Source organism: Strongylocentrotus purpuratus, unplaced genomic scaffold, assembly GCF_000002235.5.
Source record: "Strongylocentrotus purpuratus isolate Spur 01 unplaced genomic scaffold, Spur_5.0 spur5_scaffold_6, whole genome shotgun sequence".
NCBI lineage: Eukaryota > Metazoa > Echinodermata > Echinoidea > Camarodonta > Strongylocentrotidae > Strongylocentrotus > Strongylocentrotus purpuratus.
In genome coordinates, this window is record NW_022145612.1 from 55,443,995 (window position 1) to 55,462,233 (window position 18,239).

The 18,239-nt window shown below is 37.5% G+C and overlaps 1 protein-coding gene across 1 annotated transcript in view; it reads right to left on the bottom strand.

The window, feature by feature from the left end:
• The window catches only part of LOC100889485 (angiotensin-converting enzyme), a 36,274-nt gene that overhangs the window by 4,148 nt on the left and 13,887 nt on the right, over positions 1–18,239 (bottom strand). The window contains exons 2-8 of the mRNA XM_003724564.3: positions 15,156–15,314; positions 14,716–14,803; positions 14,061–14,204; positions 8,855–9,046; positions 7,652–7,749; positions 6,786–6,958; positions 1,127–1,350 (exon numbers count right to left, since the gene is read on the bottom strand). Coding sequence (XP_003724612.2) covers positions 1,127–1,350; positions 6,786–6,958; positions 7,652–7,749; positions 8,855–9,046; positions 14,061–14,204; positions 14,716–14,803; positions 15,156–15,314 — 1,078 coding nt within the window. The remainder of the gene's footprint in view (positions 1–1,126; positions 1,351–6,785; positions 6,959–7,651; positions 7,750–8,854; positions 9,047–14,060; positions 14,205–14,715; positions 14,804–15,155; positions 15,315–18,239) is intronic.

Genomic DNA, 18,239 nt, shown 5'->3' on the forward strand with positions numbered 1-18,239 from the left:
AGTATTCATTATGTTCAGAATCGGAACTTCGTATTATGAAATACTACTTTTACAGAATAGAAACATAACATTGTAATGGTATTTCTTTTAAGAAAAAGAAAGTAGCATATAAGAGCTATTCTATGCATACAAATCGTTATGGTCTAATGAATAACATTGTTTCAAAACATTTTCAAAGTATAAGTGAAATGTCCATTATATGCCATGAGGATCGAGACTCCTCCCTTTTTTTAGGGGGGGGGGGGGGAGGGAGCAGTTGCCAATGATAATGTCTGAATGAAATGTGTAGGCCTATCGAGTCGGACAATCTAACTACGATTAAAATCATCTTTCCTTGTTTCAAATGTATCGATAATCCTATTATTCAATTGACATAACGCAATCGCTTAATGGTACACATATATCTTTCACAAATATAGACAGTACTGAAAACTTGTATAATATGAACACAAAGGCACAGGTGAAACATGTTGGTTGGATGAGTATACAACATAGATTCACATGACTGCTATATCAATGTTTACAAGACGTTTACTAATGGGGAAGGAAAAAATGTAGTTCATTTTTTCAAAGTGGAAAATACTAATATTGAAGAAGAACACACCAAAAAGAAAAGGAACAGAATCAGGAAATGGGAATAAGAAGGTACTTTCGTTGTAAGCTGACAATGGCGTAATTGACAGGCCTTTTATAACGGCACAGTTTTTTGAAAAACCCAATGGCTCTATCTTGTCATGATTGGATAATGTAATTGACTAGACTCCCAATGAATACGGTGGAAATGAACTGGATGTCAGACGAATAGTTTGAACAGGGTAATATGAAGCGCGCAAGAACGCACTTAATATATTGTATTTTTTTTTTTTTACAAGAGCAACAGGTTGAATCGCTTTGCGAGTCGGCAAAAACAATCCTATAGGGCTTGCAGACGAATTTTATTTTAGCTATACTGATTTCATATTTCAGCCAATGGGACCTTCACCTTTTTTTGACAAATTGGGAGTACTGCAGGTCGAGATTGTTAGCATGGCCTTAACAAAAATACATGTCAACTTATCCAAATATCACTTTGGTCCTATTAAAGTTTCAGATTAGGAGAGGGGGAAATAGAAATATACGGCTATACCCTCGTCGTTCGAAACTTCATTCAAAAGACCGATGGAGTGAAGATGCTTCGGTGTCGAGACCGAAAGAGAGAGAACGTCGCCAACGGCCTCGTGAAATCCAGGGTTGGCACCTCGTCTGTATGGCACTGGGAGGTCTTTGTACTGCATATAATACTCGACGTGCCCCATCTCATGGTGGATTGTGATGAAGTCGGTCTGAGTGATATCTGTACATTGCTTGATTCTATGAAAAACCAATCGCGTTTTACTTTAAATTGCAAGTTCTTCACGATCATGGAGAGGGTTTGTTGCAGACAGGGGCGGACTGGCAATAGGGTTTTGCTTGCCTTGACAGGTCCATTTGTGGTATGAGGGCTGGTTGATCAATATCTTTACTTTGCGTGGGCCGGTCGCTCCAAAATTCCGCAATCAAAAACCAAGTCCGCTCCTGGTTGCAAAGGTTAGGAGTGTTAGTTGGTGAGGAGTTAATTAAGCTATTTTTTCCTTTTTCTTGTTTTATTGCAACCAAAATAACAACATACAAACAAAACATCAAAAAACACATGGGGGATTAATCAAGCTTGGTCTTGGGGTAGGTTGCAGAGTTGTAAGTAGTTTGTAAGTAGCTTTACGCTTTGCGCTAGGTTAGTCATGCATGTTAGTAAATGATGACCATCAGTAACTGAGGTATGATAAGCTGTCTTTATCTATTTCATCTTTATCACTTTTTTTATCACGTTATTTCGTCATTATGAGAGAAACCTATAGCCCTACATAGAGGTAGATCCTAAATGTGTTTTTTTTAACTACATGTTATTAAACAAGGAGGCATATTTTTATTCTATATGTATACGTAAGGTATGCTTAATTGCCGTACATCTCCCTCTAGAAAATTAGAAACTAAAAGGGTACTTTATAATTCGTCAAAATCGGTAGACAGCTTATCATATTTCAATTAACATAATTTTGGACATGAATTGAATGCAGAACGCGAGATATAATGTCACTATACCGTCATCATCCACAACTTCATCCAGGAGACCGACATCGTATAGATGGGCCGGCGTAGAGACCGAAAGGGCGAGGACATCGCCCACGGCCTCGTGAAATCCAGGGTTTGCACCACCTCTGTAAGCTACGGGTTGGTCCTTATACTGAAGATCGTACTCGATGTGTCCCATCTCGTGATGAATCGTGATAAAATCGTCCATTGTGATATCAGTACATTGCTTTATTCTAAAGAAATCCAAATGGGAGTTTTTATCCATTTTCATGTCCTCTCAATCGTATAATTGTTGAAAGGGTGAAAGTGTTTGCGGTGTTTGAATGATGAGGTTAATGTTTGGATTAGGTTGCAGAGCTTCGGGCGGTGATACGCTTTGTGCATGAAGAAGTTACAGAGGATGATAATTTATTCACACTGATGATAAGCTGTCTTTCAAATATTCATTTAAATTAGCATACTTTTTTTGAAATAGTCGTTTAATTTTAAATGACAATTAGATAACATCATGTGACTATCGATCGTCGATTCTTTTTAAAAAAAAATAGAAATGTGCTGTATGAATGTCAATTGGAGAGAGAAATATGTCCTTCAAGATTACACGAGAGATCTCTTAGTGTTTGATTGTTCATTCTTTATTGTCTTTGTTTCAAAATGGGCTTGGTAATCTTATATATCAATTGCTTGCTCCTGTCGCTGAGGAAGTCTGATGCTAATATTTTACTCGGCGGAGGATAAAGTAATTTAATTTTCTTTAAATCATGAAAGACAGCTAATCATGTAACAGTCGATTGAATATTGGATGTCGAGTAAAATAGGATGTCGAGTAAAATAGGATGTCGAGTAAAATAGGATGTCGAGCAAAATTGGGTGTCGAGTAAAATAGGATGTCGAGTAAAATTGGATGTCAAGTAAAATTGGATGTCGAGTGAAGAGTGGATTGGAAATGACTGCAGAATCTTTTAAATATACCCTCATCGTCATCAACTTCATCTAAGAGACCAACAGCATATAGATGGGCCGGCGTAGAGACCGAAAGAGCGAGAACATCGCCCACGGCCTCGTGAAATCCAGGGTTGGCACCTCGTCTGTATTTCACAGGTTGATCCTTGTACTGCAGGTAATACTGGATGTGCCCCATCTCATGGTGAATTGTGATAAAGTCGTCCATTGTTTTGTCGGTACATTGCTTTATTCTAAGGAATATGAAGTCGCGAGTTTTCAATCATTTTATCATGACCTCACCCGCTGTTAGGGTATGATGTAAGGCAGAGGGATGAGTTTGTGATATATTACAGCAATATTTTTTGTTTTGGGAGGAGAGGGTTTTGCAATTTTCGCAGATTTTGTGAGATGAATTTTATGACCATGAGAAACGTAAACGGGATAAACTTTTTTTTACCTCATTTTGCTCGCTTTTATTTTCATTTTTATCGTTGGTTAATCGTTTCGAAAACAATTAAACGATAGCTGTACAATATTTATAATGCACCTGTTATCATTTCTTTTTTCTGGGAAACTCAATATAAGTGAACTATCAACATGTTCAGGTAAGACGCTTTCGTTATCCTCATCACCATTTTGTTTACGCCACTTGAATTGCAAACTACATTCATCTAAACGTTATATCTTTTTAGATTGAACAGCTGAATTGGCAATACAGTTTATCACGTTTACAGCTGAAAGGGAGGCTGAAGATGAGGTGAATACATGACGATTCAGACAGAATAATATACCGTCATCATCGTCAATGTCATCCAGGAGACCAATTTCATAGAGATGGGCCGGCGTAGAGACCGAAAGAGCGAGAACATCGCCCACTGCCTCGTGAAATCCAGGATTGGCGCCATCACGGTAGGAAACCGGTTGGTCTTTGTATTGTAGGTAATACTCGACGTGCCCCATCTCATGGTGAACGGTTATGAAGTCATCCATCGTTATATCAGTACATTGTTTGATTCTGGGTTTGGGGTGAGACGGTGTGCAATGAGAGAGGGAAAAGGAGGAATTTGGGGCAGGACGGTGTGGATAAACGGGTTCAATAAAACATCGAGGATATCAACCTACACTAAAATACGGAACCAACAAAATATGGTATGGATTTGATACAGTTTTGCAATTATGCAAACCAAATACAAAGAATACAAGAATAGTGATCAAAGACAATCATGTCAATCTGATTAAAGGGATAGTTGAGATTGGGTATAGAGGGTGCTGCTCAAAATAATTTGTTTGTCAGATAATGAAAAACTTAGTGTCAAATTTGAAAGAGCATACAATTTAGATGATAGAATCATTTTTGTTTTCTTCAAGGGTAGCCTCATCAGAATATGTATAGGTTCAATCATCCATTTACAATAATGATTGGATGGTAATTATAACTATCTTTAATTCTTGCCAAAATTTACCATGACCATCAGGTAGTATACAACTAAAATACAACGGATGATCTTGTCAAGATCATCTTGACACATCAGTAAATTTTCCACTGACTCTCAATTTCTGATATTAATAAGAAAATCATTTATCAGAAAGCCCAGGAATTAGTATAGTATTAATGACTGCTTAAAGCAGTCATTAATACTTTTATATGCCGAAAAAATTATGACACCACCTTGGCCTTTCTCTTGTTTATCTGCACGGTTGTTTTTTATGAGTGTTTCTTTGAGAGTAGACTAGATCTAGATTCTAGTCTAAGCAAGATATTTTTTACAATTTTAGGGGTGGGCCGGCCCTGTGGGGAATATGGAGAAAAACCTGCGCTTTCATATGACACCTCACTTATTGAGTATCACCTTCAGGATCACGAGCAATATTAGTTTGAATCTCTGGTAATTAAAACATCGACCAATCTATCATGATCGAGTGCGCAATGGCCAATGGAAATGCATAGCGATGTGTGTAATCTCTACGGGAAGGATCTGCATCTGTCCGTGTGACGTACAAATCACTACAATCACCAGCATCTGGTTGTCGCGTACTAGAATCTAGATCTAGACCTACTGAAAAAAAATGATGGAAGATTTCACGTACCCTTTTTGGTGTTCTTGCTGTCAGCATGTCTAGCATTTGATCCTCATCCAGAAGTTGAAATCTTGGGAGAGTTTCTACAGCCATTTTTACCTTGTTTGAATCGAGATATATTGCCGTACTAAAAATGCCGACCAATTCTTCGCACACGTACGGTATCCGCGATCGCTCAAACCATTTGTTAACATGGGTAACCATGGTTACTGGGATTTTAGAACTATTTTTTGGAATTATTTTCCCGGTAACAATGGTAAATGGGATTTTAGAACTATTTTTTGAACTATTACATGGGTTTGGAATTTTACCAGGAATTTTACAGGAATAGTTAAAGTTTATGAATGCAATTTCGACCAATCAGATAGCTGGATTTGTTAAGTGAGGTATATAATGGTAACGCCTCGGCACGCCTCGGGGCAATAGCACAATTCTAACCTTCCCTTGAGCGTATAAAAACAACTATTTCTCTCAAAGCAGTCTCGGATAAACACAGGCAAGACACCATTCAGGAAACATTTTAAAAACATAAAAGGAATTGCAAGGTTTGGAATTAAGTAGCACTCAACCACGAAAACAGTTAACAAAGACACAACGCGTTTGTTTCCATTATTGCATTCTAAAGGTGCTATCGATACAAGGATATATATATATATATATTCATATATCGTAAACTCGAAATTTAAAGTTCTGAAGTATAAACAAAAATGCCATCATGCAAACAAATCGCAAGAAAAATAATAAAGTCAAGACATATCTTGCAACATGTCACTCCAACCTTGTAACAAATAAATAACATGAAACAGAGTCGGACAACCATTTGGTGCAACACCAGACATCACCGACCTAAATCATCTACCGCCTCTTCCAGAAGACCAATTGATTTGAGATGAGAAGGCGTGGTTACGGAGAGAGCAATAACATCCCCTACGGCTTCGTGAAACCCGGGGTTGGCGCCATTACGCAACAAGAGAGGTTGGTTCTTGAACTGGAGGAAATATTGTACGTGGCCCATCTCGTGATGAACGACGATGAAGTCCTCCATGACCACCTGCGTACACTGGCTTACTCTGGGAGAGGGGGAGGAGGGGGTAAGGAGTAGGGTGGGTGGGGCGCCAGGGGATGGGGTGGTATAGTTGTGTCGGGATGGTGTGGTTGGAGTGTGATATTATTAGAATGGAGTAAAAATGAATTAGCTTATCTAAAAGGTTAGTTGCTATGTATTTGATCTCATGCTATGATTTTTAGAATATAATATCAATCACTAGAATCAATACACAATAAACTGTATAAATGTTTTTCATTTTCCTTTGGCTCTTAAAATTCATTTATAAAAAGAATATAAGTGTTGTTTTTACTATAACTGAATAAATCAAGGACAACATTATATTACAATGTTAACATAGTCCAGACTACTGACCCATCAAAAATTCTAAACACCTGTTTGGTAATCTGTACAGTTAAATGTAGTTATATATGTTAATTCTGAAAACAACGTTTAGCGAGTGAGAGGGGAATGTATCCTTCTTATACATGTACATGCACATTTAATGCTTCATAAAGTTGATTGTTATGGAGTTCCAATCATGGACAATTGGAGAAGTTTCATTCTTTCATCGAGAAACATTCTGTCCACTGGAGAATCGGGTTACCTGAAATCCTTTTGGTTGTAGAAGTCCCAAGCTGAAGCATGGCACACGACTTCACGACCATCATTGGGTTTTTCGAGCATAGACTCGTTCCAGAACTCTTCAGGCATGGCGATCAGTCCGAGTGAAGTGAAAAACTCATCCGATACTTCAAACATTCTCAGCGGAGTGTAACCCTGTTAAAGAGGTCATAATATCAAACAAAAAGCAAATACCTTAGATCCTATTTTTTTTTAAATTGCATATGAATATTATCTTATGTTATCATAAGTTTATAAATTCAAGACCTTGCAACTTATCTTTTCTCATGTTACATGAGTACATGACTGTTAATTTATGTTCGATTTGTTCTTACAATTCCTGTTAGAATTTCAAAATACATGAAAACAATCATCAAAATAATTTGTAAATTCCTACAATGAATAATGAAATTGGAAATTCAAAGATCATATTAAACTGTTTGAAAAGTACATTGGGATCAGGAAATTGATGCATTCACAATTCGTATGCACAAACTTATGTTGCAGCACTGTATCCATTAATTTTACTTCAATCTGCCTTTCATCGTAATTTCATTGAGAATTGTCAAGACATGAAGCTGTATAATTAAAAAAATAACCAAAGCTGTGGTTGTAGGAAGAAATCATAAGAACAAACTTGTGACAATCTTGTGAGAGGAACATGTGTAGGGGTCATACAAATCTTCTTTATAAATATATTGCCCTACCCATCTCTCTTTCTACCTCTCTCTCTCTCTCTCTCTCTCTCTCTCTCTATTTTTCCCTCTTTATCTTCATTAGTGTCTTTCTTCGCCCTTCCAGAGGTGGGGGGGGGGGGGGACATACCCCATCGTCTCTAGGATATATTACCTTTTCAATGAGGACTGGAGTGATATCCACGCTGGGTTTATTGGGGTAGGGTATGCAGAGATCTAGCAACTGAAGCCAAGACTGAGCCCACATGTTACCTGTATATGTATGATGCTAAATGATTATAGAGCGCCGGAAATATAAAAAACTATAGAATACCTTCAGTATTTTGTTTTCTTAGTCTTCTTCCTCTTTTACTTTTGCTTTGTTTACTTGTGTGTAAAACTTGTGAGAACGTTTTGGGAATTGTTCCCCCTTCCCGTTTCAAAGAGTCCTGGATCCACGCTGGGTATCGGTACATTCATCCATCCAGTGCAGCAGAACATTAAAACAAATTGCAATACAATTTCTCTAGACCATACTGCCTTGTGTGACCTCTACACTGGTTGGATGTTTAAAGGGCAAGTCTGCCCCATTTTGTAAGTTGAATTTAATAAATAGAGACAAATAAAACAAACAGTTATGAAATGTTAAGCTTTCACATAGTTTCACGAAACGATGATTTGTATCAAATAGGCTTTATACAAATTAGCAAGTTAATGGTGTCATCCCGCACTTTTTCCCATAGTTAAAAAAAAAATGAAATTTCAAGTTTTTCCTCTGATTTGTTCTTGGATTCACCTGTATATATATTTTTCCTTTATATTGCAGTAAATTATAGAAATGGTAATTTGGCGCATATTCCATGAGGATTCTAGCTATGTTTTACATTCCTAGAGCAGAAAAGCGGATACTTTTGTCAAATGTATGTACAGAACTGACAAAGAAAAGTGAGGGGATGAAATCATCTAATCGCAAATTGTCATTCCATTACTTTCTTATTCTCCATCTGATTTTGATAAGACTTTCACTGTTTCCTTCCCCTCTATTTATCCAATCCAACTTGCGGATGGGCCAGACTTACCCTTTATAGATGATATCAGTCAAATCAATGGCAGGGTTAGAAGCATCAGTTTTACAATCGGGGTCGTTGGTACTATTTTTAATAGGTCGAAACAAATGTTATTATAATTATGATTGGATCATTAAGCAAAGTTATGGCGTTGTGGTGTTATAGCGACCCCATCTCAAGATTTGTGCTTGTAGGAAATCTTGCCGCCTACCTCCACGAAAGAAAATGAATAAGGTAAATTTTATTTTTGTGTTCATAATATGATTATAAGAACAAATCTAATGTGTTTTTAATGTTGATTCTAGACTTACCAAAGATATGAGCAGGAATGGGTCCCCGTAGGTTAATGTAGTCTCCGCCATAGACCTCGTATAGCTTCCTACGTACGTATGCGTGTAGGTTATTGTACAGAGGTGAGAGCTGGGTGTATAGCTCTTCAGTCATTTCTTCCAAGTTATCCACCTCATACCAAGAACGCCAATAGGCGCCATTGTCTGGTTGATCTACAAAAAAGTAAGCAACACAAATTTAAAAAATGTTAACATCTAACCAATATACTTCATTCAATATTATCTTTATACTTATATTAAAGAGGAGTAGAACAACATGTAGAAATTGTGTGGTCTAGTGGATAATTGCAATCTATGGATTACAAGGTACGGGGTTCAAACTCCTATTACAGTAGTTTCGTCCTTTGACAAGGAATAAATCTACATCTGTAAAAAAAAAAAAAAAATATATATATATATATATATATATATTGGATAAGGCAGACTAATGGAGCATGGTTGCAACTCCGAGTTTCACGCCTTGCGAGCGATCATCAGGCAACTGATAGCATGATTACTCTACAATCTACAATACGTTCAAAATAAGGAATACAATACAATACAAAACAATAAGATTTACTCTTCTTCATGATACCGAAAGATGACAACAACGACGATAGCGAGGAAAACGCTACACAAGTCCCGAATGAAGAGAAGTACGGATTCAAAAGCAGAAAATGCCCCCCACAAATCGAAGAACTGAAGCCGTTCGAAGACGACATGCTACAATTGATCGAAAACATACGATTCGGGAAAACTCCGGACAGCTTCCAAGCCAAGTTGAAAGCAGACATCCAAAAGATCAAGAGCTCGAAAAAGATGCTCATCCCCGCCGACAAAACAAGAAACCTCTACGAGGTCGACCGCGCTCTCCATGACAAGCTACTACGGGAGAACATCACCAAGAGCTACCGAACCGCCACCATGGCAACCGTTGATGACATCAACGCCGAGGCGCAAGCAATAGCGTCAGAACTCAAAATCGACAACCGAATGGAGACTATGGCAAAGAAGCAAGCATTCATAACATTAAAAGACCACAAGGACAACTTCGAGAACAACCTGCCCTGCCGACTTATCAACCCGGCTAAGAGTGAAACAGGCATTATAGGCAAAATCACCCTAGAGAAGATTAACAACGCAGTAAGATCAGCGACAGGAGTAAACCAGTGGAGGAGCTCAATGGCTGTGGTAGACTGGTTTAAAAGCATCAAAGAAAAGGACAAGCACACCTTCATAAGCTTCGACATAGTTGACTTCTACTCGTCCATATCGGAAAGCTTGCTAAAGAAATCATTGGACTTTGCCAAGGAATACACACACGTCACTAGACGAGATATCGAGGTCATTATGCACTCGAGGAAATCTCTGCTGTTCGACAAAGGCAAACCATGGAGGAAGAAGGATAGCAACGGCCTCTTCGACGTCACTATGGGCAGTTTTGACGGAGCTGAGATATGTGAGTTGGTCGGCTTATACATCCTAAGTATCCTATCGAAGGACTATGGCAAAGATGGAATCGGGCTTTACAGAGACGATGGGCTAGCAGTCTTCAAGAGCATCTCCGGAAGCAGAGCCGATCGAATTAGGAAAAGCATAACGAGAACATTCCAAAAACTTGGCCTAAACATCACAATCGTTTGCAACCTAAAAATCACCAACTTCCTCGACATCACCTTCAACCTGAGTGATGGCAAGTACTACCCTTACAGGAAGCCGAATGACTGCCCAATGTACATCCACAAGCTATCCAACCACCCACCATCCATCATCAAGAATCTCCCAGCATCAATAAGCCGCCGAATAGCAGACATCTCATGCGATGAAGAGACTTTCAACGAAGCTTCCCCTGCCTACAACGATGCCCTAAAAGCCAGTGAATTTGCTGAAACCCTCACCTACACGAAGGAGCGCCCGACAAGGAGAAAGCAAAACCGGAAACGAAACATCATCTGGTTCAACCCTCCATTCAGCAAAAACGTCGCAACCAACATCGGCAGATCGTCCCTGAGGCTTGTTGATAAGCACTTCCCAAAGAAATCAAAATTCAACAAGATATTCAACAGGAACACGCTTAAAGTCAGCTACAGCTGCATGCCGAATGTCGCCAGCATCATCAAGGCGCACAACAAGCAGGTTTCATCCACGGACGACCACACCAAGCCGAAAACCTGCAATTGCCGGAAAAAGAATGTGTGCCCCCTACAAGGAAACTGCCAGGCCGGCAGTATCATCTACAGTGCAAAAGTCTCCGGCCCAGAAAGCCCTAAGCAATATATTGGACTCACCGAGCCCCCGTTCAAGCTGAGGTACGGCAACCATCTACAGTCCTTCCGACATGAGAAGCACAAAAACAGCACAGAACTCTCTAAACACATCTGGCAACTCAAACACCAAAGCACCCCATTCACCATCGAGTGGTCGATCTCCAGCAAGGCCCAGGCGTACTCCAGCGAAACGAAGAAATGCAACCTGTGCCTAACTGAGAAGCTTGCCATCATCAACGCCGAGAAACAGACACTCTTGAACAAAAGACCAGAACTCATCTCCAAATGCCGCCACGAAAACAAATTCTACCTCTGCAACTTCAAAAGAGACTATACTTAATTAAATATATATATATTTATGTACTAGCACCTTGGTGGAGACTATTTTGCGATACCCCCTCCCATGTTTAAAATTCCATCGCAGTACCTGAACAATCACAATAGCCCCTTCACCCATGAGTAAATCTTATTGTTTTGTATTGTATTGTATTCCTTATTTTGAACGTATTGTAGATTGTAGAGTAATCATGCTATCAGTTGCCTGATGATCGCTCGCAAGGCGTGAAACTCGGAGTTGCAACCATGCTCCATTAGTCTGCCTTATCCAATATATATTTTGCTCTGCCCATAAGCATTGAGCACTGTACGGAGGAATAGACCAAATCTAAGTATATATATATATATATATATTGTATGATTCAAATAGTCTGATTTTAAAAAGATATATGTTTAATTTGATATTTTACATGTACGTACAATGTTTAATTGTTGTATTATTATACGTGTGTTTTTATACTGTCATTGTATTATGCAGGGCTTTCTTGAAAAGCAGATCCACTGGCTTCCAGTGGAACTGAATGAAACTACCCTGTTGAAAGAAATCATGAATAAATGAATAAATAATAATCTGTCACACTCAACCCAGGTATATAGCAAATGGGTGCTGGGATACAGGCAAAAACTCCTTGAACGACTTAGCCCCTACCTTTTTAAAGGCTGTGGCCAGGGTAAAAATCCAAAGTTATTTGGAAGCACATTGTTTAAATATTATATGCGGTATTCAAGAACTGATTATTATTCTACTTTCTCATCATTCTCATTGAAAGCGACTTAAAGCTAAAGATGACGGAAGTACCGCAGGGCATTACTTTTGATTCAATAACAGCCTATACAATCGGAATCCACTCTACAATGACGTCATAACATGGAGTGTTTTGACTGAAGCAGACAGTCAATGAAACGTCTACATAATTTATATCCATGCACTGTGTCCATGGCTACTAGTGTATAGCCAGCGTAATTAAGATTTGAATGCATTATGCATTTCGTAGTTTGACCCTAAGTCAACAAATTCGAGACGAGTAAGGATATGCCTATGTCTAAGAAGTGTTTATAGTTGCGCCAAACCTTGAGGCTACTTTCCTAAATGGCCTTTACTTATCAAGAACGAAACTTTTTTTTTCTATAATACGTTTTTAATTACTATTCTGGTAGTGTTTTGTTTTATTTTTGTAAAAAGATTTTATTTGATAGAACATGTTTCAGGCTTTTTTTTATTTTAGTGGGTTAGTATTAAATATTATATTTTTGATCAATGGAATCCTCTTCAGTGATTGGTCAACATGAGCATCATGTGACCAAATATAACATTGCTATGATGTTACCGGTACGAAAAATGTTCTATACCGACGTCATCCATGGTATAGTGCACTGTACCATGGCACTTTACCAGGGATGACGTCATAGATATGGGATCGATCAAGATCAATGTGATATCGGTGTCGGCCCGGTCGCGGTACGGTCGTCTGCGCTGCTTTCACTGCACTCTAACTACTTCAGTGACAGTATACATTATTTTTATTATTATTATTATTCATGAAGGCTGGTTTGAAAAATATAAAGAAAATATAGCCTATCCTGCACCATTTCAAGCTACTAGTGAATTTATGGATTCCTCGTCGACAGAAATAGCACTATTTTCTTCTGGGCTACGCCCCTCAAAAAATAGTGCTATTCCTGCCACCTCGAATTTCAACTAGAGCCTCTCAGTGCATGGTACATATTTTGTTTGCTATACTCAGAATTCTGATCAGCTGTAAGATAATTGTTTTTCTTCGACTGAAGTTGGGTATTGATGAGAGGTTGGAACAATAGATCCCCAGGCGTGAAATGAGTCATTGTGTGTTTATTGTTTGATTATCATTTTCTATTGTCAATTATGTGAATACCACATGCCTTCTTTATATCTACAATGTATATGATAAGTTTCCTTGTATGATTAAACATGTTAATATCTCTTTATTGATAATAACATAACGCATATATCATCACGACCAGTGGCGTACGCAGGATTTTTTTCAAGGGGGGGGGGGGTTTAAAATTAAAAGGGGGGGTTTCCAAAAAAACATACATAAAACATACACATTAAAAAAACTCGAGGGGGGGGGGGGTTAACCCCAAAACCACCCCCTGCGTACGCGCCTGATCACGACCTATAGCTATATTATACGACTCAATGCAGGTGTCAATTGCTTTTAATGTTTGTTAATAAAGGATAAGGAGATAAAATCCTCGGAAATAGTAACAAATTTATTTCTTGGAACATTAATCAACGGTGTATTTTTTAAATAAATATTACCATTCACAACATTTGCTTTCCATCATAACCCTTAATAAGTTAAAAGGTGCCTCTGACGATCGATCAGCCTCCCATCTCTATAATCAAAATCACATGTCTGAACGTCACAATGCCTGAAGGTCATCTTTAAACAAATATATCGTATGAATTCTCCAGATTATCACAAATTAATGTCTACGTTCTGAATACTGATCTTTCTATAACGTATCGTGTACTTGGGAGGAGGGTGGGTGTGGGGGATTGTGGGTACGCGAGTGCGCGCGTGTGTCTGTGTGTGACTTACCGTTTGCTTGAGCGCCTATATTTTTCAGCTCGACGTATCGAGCGTAATCCTGACGGGCTGGAGCCCCGACCTCATCACGCCAGGCATCCCATGCCCAGTAAAGCTCCTGGTAGTCGCGTGACTCAGACATGATCCTAGTGAGATCTTTGAAGATAAAATTCAAATGAAAACAAGAGGAATTATTGTATGATAAACCCCACACCCCTATCTCTTTAATTGTAAGATTATGATTCACACCTTGATAATATTTTTTACAGTCAAACTCCTTTGCTGTTTATATTATGTGTTTTTTTAAAGCCTCCTGTGGTATTTATATACATTTGTTTTATTTGATATGTTGCACTTTCCAAGTTCTTTATTTTTAATGAATTCTTTCTGAAGGAAAATTTTAATCACTCCCCTGACATTGTGCTCTAACAACATTTGAAAGAAATGGTGAATTCTCTAGGGATATTTACTTTGCAATATAGTTGATTTTTACCCTATTTTACATCTAATATAAATCACGAAACAGGTCATTGTAATGTTTGCGAATTAAAAAAAAATCGATGGAGAGGGCTATCCAAATTGCCTAGACTTGATTTCTCGGAACACTTTGTGATCGTGTTAAAAGCTAACAGTTTTATCTTGACAGAATTGTATCTCGAAATCTCACCTGGTTCTAGAGAATAGCATGTGCCGTCCTCTTTGCAAGGCTTTCCTGTCGAGTAACGAGTCTCCATCTGCGCCAGTAGGTTAGTCAGCTGAACATAGAAGAACAACATGTAATCATAGCAAGAAGAACAATACAACGTCGATGACGTCCTTAACATTTCCAGGAAATCATAAAATGATCCCAAGGACTTTCAAGAGAGAAACTCAATCTCAACTTCAACACCCTATTGTATTACCCTTTGAAAGCATATTTAGATTATGAAATATATGTTAGCACATTTTACAGGAAAATAGACAGGGCTATTGACGTTGGCTAACGTTGATTTTTTTTTAGAGTCTTTGTGATTGCGTTGGAATTTTCCCCTCATAATTAAAGACAAAATTCAAACGACTTTCAGGACTATGTATTAAAAAAATCCTAAAATGAACTACATACTTTACCTCTACTAAATCTTCCTGGCGCTCTATAGCAGCGTCACCGATGTAAATAATTTTGTTCAGCAGACGTTTAGTGTTCTCCGAGAAACCTGTCTGGTTAAATTCTAGGGCCCGTGTTCTCATTCCATTCTCAAAGTTTGATGCGGCTAGACTAGCAGCTACCTGCGAATAAAAAAGATTAAGATTTCAAAGATATTCAGTTCCAACTATTATAAACCGTTAAGATTTATGATACTATTCTGCGAATCTTTATTTACCTACAGAAAAAACCAATATAGATCGCAAAAGTGTCTTGCATCCTTCCCTCGCATGATACAATTGTATAACCAAATAATGTATAAAATCTGTATACTATAGAGGTTGAGTATAGAATAGTAATGCGTCGCCCCCGCCCCGCTCATGACCATAAATCGCCGCGCTTAATTGTTTAGATTGTTTTTACAATCTTAAATAGTATTTTTCACAAATCTTCTTGAGATTATGATACATCTTAAATAATCTCCAAGAACTTCAAGCTTATTGACTGATTGCCTTTCAAAGAAACTATATGTTATATTAATACCGATTGTATTATGTCTTTTAATATGGGGGGGGGGTTACAACATTAACGTACCTTCTTTCGTCATGAACATTTCGTTTATTTATTTCAATTCATCGACCCTTTCAATCTACCTATGTGTATGCAGTTTAATGTCCAGATCTAAATGACTTTCTACAGTTTTCTTAACAGTAATATAATCTATTCCTTTATCCATCCATATGTCAACATTTACGTAGGATGAAGTTATCTCTGTATTGATAATTATTTGTCTAATTCTTTCACTGATCCATGATTTAGAGAAGATGTGTATTCCGATCAGACGCATTTCCTTCTACACCACGTTTCGTTTACTTTAAGAACACGCTTTGTAAAGTTTGGATACGTTTTGAAAACAGAGTGTGTGACTTTGCCCACTTGGAAATGTCAACGTTAAGAACGTCGGTTCATCGTAAAAAAAATGCAAAACAAATAATTACGGTCTGTATCAATATCAAAAGGATAAAGGTCATGATAAAAGTAGATTTGCTTGCTTGAAAAGATACATGTTGTACCTTGTACCGATGGGGAAAAAAACATGAACAGGAACTGAACATCAAGATTATAAGGTTTCTTATAATATCAGTTTTAATTTAGATAATGGTTAATTATGTACCAGAATCATGTCCATTTGATAGATTGATATTCAGATTCGTACATGCATGTACTTTGAGTTTCGTTCATACCAAGTTTTAATTATTCTCAATGTCAAAAAGTTGAGCTTGTTTTAAACAAATTTATACCCGAATACCAAAGTGATATAGGTGAGAAGTGATGCAACGATTATCACTTCGTAGGTTCATTTGTTCACCACATTAAAAGTTCAAAGTTGTGAGTAAAAGGCCTATCAGGATGATCAGATGAGCAAATGCAGGAATATCACAAACAAAATACAAATAAAAGTCGTCAACGAATCATAATGAAATTGCATATGTAAATAAAATTGAAACAGAATGAAATAGGGATAAATGCTATTATGAAGGAAGCCAACAGGAAGACGGTAACATAGTCTTAAGAAAGTTTGCAACCAATAATAAAACCTTCAAGTAGAGCTTAATATAATTATTGTCAGATAGCTAATCAATTTCATCTTTAATCCCATAAGCAACAAGTGGAAAACAGTTTCCAACATTGACTCGGAATGTGGCACCTCACTCCTCATGACAATGCAGGCTTTGAAATATATTGCCTGAATCATGCATTGTTATGCTATCTGTGGCGGATCCATAAAGGGTGGTGTCTATGGGGATGCTCTCTTCCCTGCCCAACCCCTCCCACCCCCCCCCAAAAAAAAAATAATAATAATGATAATACACAAATTCTCTATGCCTAAACATGAATGGCGTGCCCGCTGCAAATTTGATGACATCTATTTTTGTTTTGATCTCGTCAGCATTTGCAGAGGTAACTGTGCCGCTTAATACATGACAACCTTTAACGTGTTGGCTTCTCTGAGATTTTATAGATAAATGCCTTTCGGAAAATTTGATACCCTTTGCCCCCCTCTGTTTGATCATCACGGCAAATATTCCTGAGTTTGCTTATCGTAATTGAGTCATTGCACCGTCATCGGCTGTAGCAGGATTGTTTTGAAGAATTACTATCAACGCAATAAATGATTGTAATTTTTACGGAATTAACTTTAGTCCGTGGGCCAGAGGGGGCTACCGTGCACCCCCCCCTATGATCCTACTTCTTGGGTGTCATTTTGTTCATTGGGATCCATAATATCAGAAAAAAGATGTTCCCAAGAAAAAAACTCATTTGGACACTGTTTTTTTGCTCCTTATTTGAAGATATGTAAAAATGTCAGTTTTTCGTGTTTTGCACACTTTCTTAGGGTTTGTGAATTATGTGCTTACATTTTACCCTGTTTCTCAGCAAATATAACTCTAATCTCCACCAAATTTATAAAAGATCTTTGTAAACAATACAAAAATAGGTAGAAAAAATTATTTTGTTTTATTTTATTGACTTCAATTGTTAATGACGTCATAAATTTGCATATATTTTGATATGCAAATTTCTGCCTCAAAACCTGTCAAAATCACCTAAAAGTTGTATTTTGTCTGCTATTATCATGAAATAAATTTTCAAACCCCCTAATTTGGTGTAAAATTATTTATTGATATGTTATCTGATGTTTCCTGCAAACAAATTTCAGTCAACTCTTGTTGACATTGTTTTTTACCATTATTTGTTACGTAAACATATCAGTTTTCCGTGTATTGTACATTTTCTTAGGGTTTGTGAATTATGTGCTTACATTTTACCCTGTTTCTCAGCAGATATATTTCTAACCTCCATCAAATTAATAAACAATCTTTGTAAATCATACAACAACAGGAAGACAAAATTATTTTAATTCATTTTATTGTCTTCAATTATTAATGACGTCATAAATTTGCATATTTTTATTATGCAAATTTCTGTCTCAAAACCTGTCAAAATCACCTAAAAGTTGTATTTTGTCTGCTATTATCATGAAATAAGTTTTCAAACCCCCTAAT